Source organism: Drosophila yakuba, chromosome X, assembly GCF_016746365.2.
Source record: "Drosophila yakuba strain Tai18E2 chromosome X, Prin_Dyak_Tai18E2_2.1, whole genome shotgun sequence".
Classification (NCBI taxonomy): domain Eukaryota; kingdom Metazoa; phylum Arthropoda; class Insecta; order Diptera; family Drosophilidae; genus Drosophila; species Drosophila yakuba.
Genome location: NC_052526.2, coordinates 17,800,118 through 17,812,272, shown reverse-complemented (window position 1 = coordinate 17,812,272; position 12,155 = coordinate 17,800,118). Strand labels below are relative to the sequence as shown.

Sequence of the window (12,155 nt, the reverse complement as noted above, 5' to 3'; positions counted from 1 at the left end):
CCGTCGGAGCGCTTTGCCATTCGGAATAAAATGGTGCATTAATTTAACCACAAAGGATCCGATTTTCGTAACGCCAAGCCCAAGCCCATGCCCATGCCCACGTCCATGTCCATGTCCATATCCACACACAAACCGGACATTGTTTCGGGCCACAAGCGGCATTTAGCAGATTTGCATGCACAAACACGCGTTGCATCCACTGGGATCCACTGCCGCATCCTTCGCATCCTTTGCATCCTTCGCATGGACAAAAGTGCTTACAAACAGTTCTAAATTTATCTCTATTTGATTGGGTTGCAGGGGAGTCTGGGTTCCGGAGCAGAAGGTGCTGAAGCCATAAATATTCATGGCCCAGTTAAGCTGCACAGTGGAGTATTCAGATCGTATTTATTTATTATTAGATTGGAAATAGCACAAATATAAGAATATGCACAAATAATATACATCATAATATACATACACCTGCATCACTTACATGTATTGTGATATTTCTAGATAATAAGTATATCTATTTTCATTTACTTTTCTCTCTGTGTGAATTTCGATCATCCAGTTGGCTCTGCCCAAAGCATTTGTCAGGTTTCCGCCTGGATTTCGTGCATATCCCAGTAAAAATTTCCAAGTTTCAAGTCTGGCTGAGATTGATCCCACTGGCGACCAACTCCTGGCTGCTGCACTGCATCACCAAGTATGGCATCTGGCATCGATCTGAGCCGCGAGTGCAAGCACGTGTTCGAGCAGATCCGAAAGTTGAAGCAGCATCGCTACGCGGTCTTCGTCATCCAGGAGGAGCGAGAGATCAAGGTGGAGTTGCTGGGTGTTAGGGAGGCCAACTATGATGACTTTCTTCGGGATCTGCAACGTGGTGGAGCCAATCAGTGCCGCTTTGCCATCTACGACTATGCGTATCGGCACCAGTGCCAAGGCACCTCGTCCACCTGCTTGAAGGAGAAGCTATTCCTGATGCTCTGGTGCCCGACGCTGGCCAGGATCAAGGACAAGATGCTGTACTCCAGCACGTTTGCGGTGCTCAAGCGGGAGTTTGCCGGCGTCCAGAAGTGCATACAGGCCACCGAACCGGAGGAGGCCTGTCGCAATGCTGTCGAGGAGCAGCTGCGCTCCTTGGACAGGGAGTAGTCCTGCTCCTTCTGCTGCTGCTGCTCCTGCTCCTTCTTGAAATATAGTAAGGCTCATTCAGTCGGCCGTCAATTTAAATTGCCTCCGGTGTCGGGTTTTCTTATTGTAGCTTCAGTGTCCACCATCCACTCCATGTCCGCATCCTCATCCACATCCTCATCCTCATCCACATCCTCGTCCTTGACTCGTTCTCGTCTTTCGTTGCCAGGGACCCGGATTTAATTTGATTTCGCCCAGCATCTAATGAGCCCATTTGGCATATGGATGCCTCTTGAAGCTGGCCACGGGTATCAGCCATAATTTGTTTTTGTCCCCCAGCTTCCTTCATCGCTCATTATCCTGGAGCCGCCCGACTAAAAATACTTTCGCCTGAGTTGCGAGTTGGCGAGGGCAAAGTTTTGGCATTCAGACTTTTTTATCTCATCCATAAATCACGGCCAAGTTAAAGAACGCCGCCCCACTTCCCATTCCGGCCACGCGGCTTTCCATATCATTTGGCAAAAGTCTGCGAATTAATCAAATTGACGAGGAGCACGTCACCATTCTCAATTGCTACACTTCAAACAGAAACAGGATTCTCAATTGAATGTGCTGCCTTGTATGGCGTATTGATTCACTGAATTCAATTGAAAGTAGCGAATAACCCATTATTTGAGTTCTTATCCTCCCATCTACCGCTATCATCATCGTGTGCATTAACTGCAGGACATCGTCCTTGTCTTGGATGAAATGTAGTGATGCCATGCAAATTGGATATAGTAATTTCTATTTATTATTGGAATATGTACTATTTGGGATATAAGCTGCCAAGCTATTCGCATCACTTAACTTAACTTTAACATTTCTTTATGGACTGCTGAGGAATCTATATGAGCCATTGAACAAGTTTATGGTTCGTAATTATGTAAATTCAACTAGGATATTTGGGAGATACTCGTACAGGGGACTGTACTCCCTTTCAGCAAGGACACATCATTTGAGGCAGCAAAAAGGACGAATGGGCAGCACTTGGCTGGTAATTTCATCGGCGTGCCCAAACTGAAACGTTGGTGACGCTACGAATATCCGTCATATGCCTGGGAAACGAGATGCAAAGGCGGAGCAGATATCACTTGGCAGACGAGATGGAAAGGAAAAGGCGGCGGGGGTAGAGGACACTGACAAGGACACAAAACAAGGATGTCGCTGGAAGTAAAAAGGCGGTGGGCGGTGGTGGAAACAAGGAAAATCGAGACGAGCAGGGAGCAAAAGTTTTCCAAATGAAGCGAGCAAAAAGCAAACAGATAGATAAAAAACGAGAAACCTCAAAGAGATGCAGTCATAAATTTGCCACCTCCTTCGTTCTTTCTCCTGCCTCCTTTCTTCCACTTTTTTTTTTTTTTTCGTGCCACAACAAATGTGGCAAAATCAAAGCAAAGCGAAGCGAAAGAAGCGGCATAGAATGGCGTAAAAACAGGGCTAAAACGGAACTGGCAACCGAAGCAAGCCGGGAAAATTCACGCAAATCTAGTGGAAAATTAAAATTTTGCCAATTTATGCGAACGTCAAGAGGCGAAGCCGTTAAGAAGTGACAGGCAACGGGCAGACTTCGTGTCTCCGTTGCGAAAATGGCGCTGGCAAAACCCTTTTTGATTTTTGGCCAACGAATCCGCGGCGAACCACGCACGCTCGCAGCGGAAATGAGTTTACCTTTTGGAACTTTTGGACCTTTTGGGCCAGGCCAAAAATGGGGAAATGAAGCTTTTTTGGCCGAGACCTGCATGCAAATGCATACCCATCTCCATTTGGCCCCGGCAGCCCTTAAACTCGCCGACTAATAGCCACTCTTTGCAACTCTTCCAACTGCAGACCGACAAAAAGAAGAGTCCACGTCCTCTTAAGCTTAGCACTTTTTTCACCTTGACTTTGGCTAATCGGATGGAGTCCTTGCAAGACCACAACGACCACGGCACTTAGGATTCTGCACTCCAAAGCTGCCTGCATCTCCATAGAGGCATCTCCATGTGCGCCATCTTGTCCAGAATGTACGTAATTATCCATTGGATGCCATTGAATGCCGGATCACGAGGACGATTTAGCTCTTAATGCGTTTGTCAATGGCCAAAACTTTTACGTTTTTCGATGCTCTTTACAATTAGCCACCCAACCCAGCTATTTCGACAGTCGACGGCTAAGCGGCTTAGAACGTGGCCAAAATCCGGGACAGATGTCCGTGCTGAAGCTGAAAGTCGCGCCTTTCTGGCGGATTCCCGATTCCTGGCCCACTTTCAGTTCACTTTCAGTTCACCCGCTGTGTTCCATTTAATTATGCCTGTTGTGCTCGTGAAATTGAATTTGTTAAGCCACGTCGCGATGTTTGCTGTCAAACTTTCAAACTTTCTTCTGGCCAGTCACATTGCTGGCTGGCAAAACTTACAAGGCTATTTAGTCATTAATGGGCAATTCGCCAACCGTGACTTGGAAATGGAATATTCTCGCAGCAGGGAAAACAGTATGGTTGAACGACTTTAATGGCCATGTACTTGGCTCAAAAGTTGCAAACTGCTCCGTGGCACCACCCCCCCCTCCCAAAGCTGGGGCATCACATGTCATCGCGGAAAACTGCAAAAGTTGCAGCATTGCGCAGATTGCGCGGCTTTTCTAATTTGGAATGCAAACAACATGATGCGATTTTTGACGCTACGCTGGGGCCTTTGTGTGTGTTTAGATTGCTGGACAAGCCAGCTGGAAATTGTTAGTTGGTTTAGTTTTCCACCTCCCTGGCCTAATTGAAGTTCTTGAAAGCAGAAGACCCCATTCAACTACTGTTCCCAGCCTTCAACTTGCATGCACTTTATGTACCCATTACAATTGTTTCCATAGGTCTGATTAAACTCATGGCCTGTGGAAACCTTTAAGGCCAGGCATGCCGCTCAATTACACTTAAATTGGCTGCCTGTCGAAGGTGGAACTCCTGTCTAGAGACGCCTCCTTCTGCCAGGATCAATTTGCGACCGTGATCCGTTTGGCCATCGAAGATACGACGGCGAATGCGAATGTGAATGCGAATATGCTAAGTGTATGCAAAGTGCCATGACAGGCAGATACGGAATTGTTTCCTTTGGAGGATGCGTCTTACCGGGCACATTGGACTCGACTCGCAGCCCGAGGTTTCATTTTGGCCAACTTTATTGAAAGACAGAATTTCATTTCATTTGATGAGTTATTTGCTCACAAAGCCTTGCAGCAAGATGTTTAATCAATAGCAGAAGCTTAGCTTAATTTAATGGAATATTTAAGTATGGCTTAGATACTTTAATGTAGAGTATCAAAGCAGCTACAAATGTCAAGAAAATTTAACCCAGATAAGGTATATTTATTTAAGTGCATATTAATAGCCAACTGAACTGAAAACTTTGTAGGAAATCTAATTTTGAAATCACGACTAAAGTTATGGGTTAACCAAAGGCTTTATTTATGCTAAATAAGTTTGCCCCTCCTGTGAACCCAAGGAAGTAACATCCCAGCCCAGTGTGCAGTGCTCGTTGGGGCTTGGAATTCGGGGCAGTTGGGGGCACCCTTGGCGTGCCAAGTGCCAGACCCGAGATGTGTCCAGGTCCAGACACTCGTCTGATTCCACGCAGAGAATAGAAGCGTGGAGCTGCTGCTCGCAGCTTAATTTGAATTGCAAAGCGATAGCAGATGAAAAAGCTACAAGAGCAAGGACGAAACCGCCAGTCAGCCAGCCAGACATACATACATGTGTTCTTTTTGCTTTTCTAAATGGTTGGCCAAGGCAGAAAGCTCATTTATGTATTTGAAAATTGGCATTTTTACGGCTTTACGCTTAAATATTTAATATGCTGCCGCTTGCCCAATTTTTGGAATTGAGAATCCGTCCGTTCATGGATATATGGATGCCCAAAAATGCGGTCACGGCTCTAATACATGGCGATTAGGTGCCCACACACATAGCACTTGGGGTCTGTGAACCATGGCGCGTCCCTTTGGGGTCACCAAACTGTCTGCCGCCTGCCCGAGTCCAATCCATGTGGCGCCCCCTAGGGGACGCAGGCGTTGGCGACCGCAGGCCAAGTCGAGTAGAAATTCTGATTACTGGGTATTCCGGGGCCTTTAAGGAACAGCGACCTCCAGAAGTCCCAGGAGTCTTAGTCTCCGGGGATCCGTGAGCAATTAAACTTTTACCCAGCATATGCAGCGCATCTACGCAAAAAACTTTACTTTCCGAACTGAAAGTTCGTTCGCTTCGAGGGGCATTCGTCACGTGGTTTTTCATCGAAAATTTACATGGCAGTTGGTACAGGGGTTGGTTACAGAAGATTAATGAGTCACGAAGCTGGCAAAGAACTGCCACTGAGTGCATACGTAACCGAGCTGCTCTGGATGCCAAATGGAATTGTTGCGTGTCCATGAGTCGGTCACTTTTGCCTCCGTGCCCAGAAACATAAATAGACCATCATTCGGGTGCGATTTGAGTAATGCCCGGCGAACGCGTCTGCCACTTCTGACCCGGACTCTGGACTCCGGACTCCCAATGGCTCCGATTCCCGGACTTTCCACTTCGCCAGATAGCCGCATATCCATGTCCGTCGCTTTGTGTTGTGTGTGGGAATTCGCCAAACTGAAAAGTTCAACAATTTAATAGGCGGCAAGTGCGTCGTTGCTTTTTATTTGATTTCTAATTCTGAAAAACAACAGGGACTTTCTTGCTAACGCAGCATTGCAATTATTCCAAGAGGAATTTAATTAAAATTTAACAAATTGCCGGCCCACAAGACCTTCCCGTCATCCGGCATTTGGCATTTGGCATTTGGCGTTTGGCATTTATCTTGACGGGCACACATGTGCGTTTGCTGGGAAAACTCCCTGCATGGAAAATCGTAGTGGGAATGGGACTAGGAAAACTGGCTGCTGTCTTCAATTAGCAGGGAGTGAACAACTAATTAACTTTGCTGCTGGAGCCCACAAAAATCTTCAACTTGCGAGCTGCGACTTTCGGCAGTTGGAACTCCGCCGTCAAGTGCGGTGACACGTGCCAATCGGAATTGGTGGCATGCACTTCATCGGCATTTGCTACGCATTTGCTGCTCGTCGCCACACACAAGGAAGACCCATAAGCAGCTTACAGGTTTAATTATACGCACCGAACTAAGCTGCTCGCCTTCCCTTGGACTTTGGCGGCTCCGGCTCCAATGGGCACTCCAATGGGTATGCTGACATCTAGCAGTGAACTGTGATGATGATGCAATGTCTAGCCGGAGCACCAGGAGTGGAGGAAAGAGTCCTGGGAAGGCGAAGGGCTACTCGTTGTAGATTATTCACGGGTGCAGCGAAAGTGCACTGATGGCTAATCGAATGGCGATGACTAATTAGGGTAAACTAATTGGCTTGTGGGGTCGCAGCACAAAGACAAATGTTAATTAATTAAAAGCGGATTTATCGTCACAGCCACACGCGCGCCCTGATTTCACACAAGGTCATTATGCTGGATGGGATGGGGGGGGGGGGGGGGGTATGCGACATTACCACCTGCATTCCCTTAATGGTTCGCCGAATATTCCATTTTGGCACTAATAAAATTTGGTCTTAAAAGGATACAAGTCCTTTCGGCAGTCTCTTCCGGTTTTTACAGCTCTTGTTTTTGCTTTTGCGTTTGCTTTTTAGGTGTGGTCTGTTGTGCAGCTCTGTTTAAACATTGATAAGACCGCCGCCGGAGTTGCAGGCTCGGCCGGAAAAGCCGGAAAACGCTGGAAAAGTGGCAAAAAGCTGGAAAAGTCGGAAAAGGTGGCACTTGGTCAAAGTTTTATTGCGCTCCTTATGTACAGACATTAAATTTATGTTGCCAAATATTGCACTTGAGTGTTTCGAGTTGTTGCCCATTGTTTGCGGAACAGAAGCGGAGGAGCCTCGCCTCGCCTCGTTTCACGGAACTTTCGAAAGTGTGTGTATGCAGGATAATGATAAGGATAACAGAGATAAGAATGGAGTGGAGTGGGGGTTTGGAGTGGGAGTTTGGAGTGGAGTGGCGAGTCCACCTACTTGTTTATTCCAGCTAAGCTCTGCGTTCTCGATTGTGCGCTTCTTTGCTTTATTTCTAGCCAAGATGAAAAAGTTATGAATCGAATCTCAAACAAAGGCCGGAAGAGACTTGGAAATGATGCAGCAGGCTCTCGACTGCTCTGTGCCAGGACTCTGTGCCAGGACTCTGTGCCAGGACTCTGTGCCAGGACAGACGGAAATTGAAATGCACTCCGAAGGCGGCACAAGGATGCTTATTGGAAGGATGTGAGTATCTGTTGTGTGTGTGTGTCTGGTTCTCGAGTGTGTGTGTTGCTACAGATGTGCTGCCTCTTAAACGGTTTAAAAATCCCACTGACAGCACTCAAACTAATCGCATTAGCGAACGAGAGCTCTTCTTGGGAGCGGGACAGAGTTGGATGTGAGTGTGAATGTGGGATTGTCATTCAAAAACTGATTTCGAGTTATTCATTACTCGAAACAAACATGCTACCAAAGGCTACAAGAAACCTCCAGTTAGCAAAAGGCAAAGCAAGTATCGGGGTCACCAGTTCGCAATTTTAGCATTCCTGCAATAAAGAGAGAGATTCAACCAAAATGGCTTGCTTTGACATCAATTGCACAAATTTAGAAACACCAGTTCCCACTCGGGGCACGTTCCAGCTGATACTTGTTGTCTTGCGCTGATCACAAGCGCTGTCGTCAATGGAGCACCCATACCCAGCACATCTCCCAAAGGTCACACATTGCTGAATGGTGACCCAATGGCAGTGATGATAGCGTGCTCCGGCGTTAAGCCACCGGTGCTGCGTTTCCTGGCAACTCCCCCACCCGCCTTCTATGAATGCTGACTGTATGCTGTACACTGTATACTGTGTGCACTGTGTACAGTATACACACCGGTGTCATCAATCAAAATTAGAATCAAAGCACCCTTCGATGACACGCGTAAATGGCTGTTGTTTGTTTGTCTTTGGCGTGGGTTGCGGCGACATTCTCATCCTGGTTTTCTTCATCGTCGTCGTCGGTCTTTTGATGAGCTGTCATTTCTCCGGTGACACCTGAGTGGGTCTTTGTCTTCTTGCCCCATCAGATATAAGCTATATATATATGTATGTACTATATTTTATTTACGACGGGGAATTGGAATGCTAGACTGCCTGCCCAGCACGAGCCATGTTTCAGGCAACCGTATCGAATCGAAACGAAACGAAACGAATTGTATTGAGGGAACCATGAGAGTTCTCGCCACACGACCTTTGCTAACATAAATTGCTTGCTTTTCATTAATTTTGAGCCCGAAATTTATGACATTCGCTCTCGTTCGGCAAGCTTCAAGCTAATGGCCACAAATCAGAGCATCGCATAATTTGGCTACTGGCTGTGTTGTTGCTGCTTTGATTTATTTCAGCCACATGTCGCACACATTGTAATTTTTTACCAAAAATATGAAAGCGAAATGCAAATGACTGCCATCACACATGAACTGTGTGTGGGCGTGGACGTGGACGTGGGCGTGGGCACAGTAGGCGGTATCCCAGGCGGTATTCGCATTCCAACATACCAACAACCGCCACTTGCGGCCCATTCATAAAGATTTCAGTGCGTGCCGGCTAACAGGGCGGATGCGTAACGTCAATTTAAAGGGGCTCACAGCAAACAAAGTGGGCTCCATGTGTGTGAGTGGTGCTGTGGATCCTAGCCATCCGGACGTGTCACGCCTGCCAAGTGGCCAGCCGGCTGGAGCATCAGTGCTGATGTGTTTGGCCAGGAAAACGAGGTTAGAGTCGAAGAACATTCTCTAAAAACGAGGTATACTTCTATGCAAACAGTTTTGGATTAGCTGAAGCTAATGCTTATTATTATTTGTATTTGAAACTTAAATTGTATTATTTAAGGGACGTAATAAATGAGTCACACCGCTGACATGGTCTATCCCCAATTTGTTCCGCTTAAATCCATTTGGTTGCCATTTCGAAAAGGGACAGATCTGCCGGAAAAATGGCGCCCACTGGCTGCACAGCTCCGCAGAGGAGGAGCTCAGCATTCGATGCCGGCTGTTGAATTGGAATCTGAATTAGAATGGCTCCCTTCTGATTTCGTGGGGGGTGGGGGGGAGAGGGGGCGTGCACAAATATTAATCATTCCACCGCAAAAAGTTGGCAAAACAGTAAACAGCAAACGGCAAACGGCAAATGGCGATGGCTAAAACGGAGAGAGAGCCATAAAACAATGGGAGAATGAGATGGGCACTGAACTAACATTTACCTTGGCTTGCCCAAAAATAAATCCTGAGAAAAAGGAAACAGTTTACAAATGGCGGCCATATCGCAGGTATTAATACATTTTGCCAACAGGCTGTCCTTATTTTTAGAAAGCAAAGTGTGTGTGTTTTTCTTTCGATTATTTGTTGTTTTTTTTTTTTTTTTTTGGGGTTTTTCGAACTGTGGACCACCGCTGTGTGCTGCTGGGCCAATTTATATTTCCTGTGAGAAACACGAGCTCTGATTGACAGTCCGGCTAAGCGATTGGGCAACCTGGACTGCCGGAAACCAGGAGAAGCCTGGAAGCCTGGAACCCTGAAACCCTGGATCCTTGGGGGCATCCTGATTGCTCAATTAATATCTATCTATGCGCAATTCCATTCGATTTTGCTGCCAGCGGCTTGTTTGCCAGATGCTTTGAATTATTAAACGGACGCCGGAACCCACAAAAACCAGAAGAAACCTATTCATTGATTGGGTTGTGTGCGATGTGGTGCTTACTCCTCCACAGAATGTCCTTTTGCCTTCTGCCCGCTGGTATTTGCATAGGAATTTTTGGGAAGTTTCATATTTTGTGGGTTTTATTCTTCGAATCAATCGCCAAGGAACTCAGCTAATTAACTGGCTAAGTGAGTGGTTTTTCCCTCGGGCGGATTTCAGATGGCGGATTTCAGATTTCAGATTTCGGATTGCGGATTGCAGATTGCCGTTCCATTTGTTTCGCTGGAAAAGCTTCACTCGATTTATGTATTTAGCGCCATCGCCCGCAAGTGCAGAGTACAAAAAACCAAAAAAAAAAAAAGAATGAAAAATGAAATAAAAGAAGCAAAAGACGAGGGCGAAGCTGCGAATAAGCCCCGAGATTGCTCATTTCAGCGTAATTCGAGTTTGGAACAACAAAAGGCTCGTAAAATATTGCAGCAGGCAGCAAGCGGGAGCCAAGTTAAATAAAAAGTTTTCGGCGTTAAGAAGGAATTTCGAGTGAAAGCCAAAAAAGGATTTTGGGCCAAGTCAATAAACCAAAGGTCCAAAGGAGGCGGGTCCTTTGTCTGTCGCTGGCTGTCTAACCTGGTTGCAAGCTATTGACTTGGAACTCCCTGCGGACGCTGTGCTCTCCCTGGAGATCCCTAATTACTTGGCTGCGTAAATATATAAAATTAACTGCCTAATGATATTTATTCGGAGTGGGCCAAATGAAAATGCCATATCATTAACGTGCCACTCGAGGACGACACACCCACCTTTAAACCGTTTCTAGCAACCAGTAACTAGTAACCAGTAACAAGTAACCCAAAGCCAGATGTGCGCTCGATTAGGCCAGCTTTTGGTCAGCTTTTCGGCCGACTTTTGCCCAGCCGGCAGCAAAAATTTAATATCCATTTGTGTGCTGCGGAAAATCCAAAGCATTTGCCATAATTATCTCGCTCTGCCCGTCCGATTGCGTGTCCCTAAGCCGCCTGCCAGGACCCGTGTGTCCGGCTCCTAATGCTGATTGTGATGCTGAGCATACGCAGAAGTGGGCTGTCATGCCTCCGCAGCTGGGACACAACGCCACAGAACGCAACGCAGGACAGCAGCAATTGAATCCCGGGATGCTCATCCCATGCCCATGCCCATGCCCTTCACATGCGGATGAGGATGAGGATGAGGAGTCCGCTCCTTGGGCGTGGAATATGCCGACCTGCTGGGTCATCTTTAATGCGGCAGGGGTCCAATTATGGTCACGAGCCTGCTACGTTACTGCAATACGGCTAAGAGCTAAGAGCACTTTTCACTTGCCAAAAAGTTAGTTAAAAAAACGCTCCTTGGACTTTGCAGTTTAAGATTTATCCTTGAAATGGCCATAGCTCTAGAGCGAACTGGAATTGAATTAAAGCTGCTCTTTTTCTGCCATTTTCTCCTTGGTGACCTCTGAACTTCAAACGCTTGTGGAGGTATCTTCAATCGGGCAGATATCATGAGCAAAACTTTGTGCGCCAGCATAGAATCAGTTTACAATTGGCAAGTTCCGGGTACCTATCGTTTATTATAGGTTTGTCCTCGGACTAACTGAAAGGAAGTGAAGACAGGAGTGAGAGGACAGGCTAGATGTCCTTGAGTGGGTGGGTGGTGGTGAAATGTCTTTGGTAATAAATGGCTTTGGAACGCGGGAACTAGCAGCTGAAATGGACGATTAATTCATTATTCAGGGGCATTCCCCGACATGCTCATTATGCATTCACAGTATAGCTGTTGCTTCTGTTCGGTTCTGTTCTGTTCTGTTCTGTTTGGTTCTTGTGCGAATCAGTGGCATTACCCATACTATATCTGTATTCATATCTGTATCTATATACAGATACATATCTGGCCATTAGCGACGGCAGCTGTAATTTTCGGTTGCCTGAATTGCATTAACGGCCGGCAATCACTACTCCATAAAGTTGAAAAACAACAACTGAGCCGTTGCGAATGCAAATACAACAATTAAAATTAATTAAAGCCCAAAGTAAATAAATAAATTGTAGGCTGGATTGCTGAACCGACCGCCAGACAAAAAACAACCGATATAAACGAAACAACCGAAACATCCAAGCCAACTTCGCATTTCGATCCGGCCAACGCTTCTGGGCACTTTAATTAATGTTGCAGCATTATTTATGCGCCCGACAAAGTTTGTCTTTCGCGGCAAGTTCGCCCAAAGAGTTAAATTGAATTAATCAATTTAGGCAAACGCCAGCGCACACATTTTTTTTTTTT

General features: G+C 46.4%; 1 protein-coding gene across 1 annotated transcript; it reads left to right on the top strand.

Annotated features, from left to right (window-relative positions):
* The first annotated feature begins 559 nt into the window (after positions 1-559).
* On the top strand, positions 560-1,215 carry LOC6525837 (cofilin/actin-depolymerizing factor homolog). The gene has a single exon (XM_002101621.2). It carries the CDS (start codon positions 691-693, stop codon positions 1,135-1,137), a length of 447 nt encoding a protein of 148 aa, XP_002101657.1. The 5' UTR covers positions 560-690; the 3' UTR covers positions 1,138-1,215.
* Positions 1,216-12,155: the final 10,940 nt, after the last annotated feature.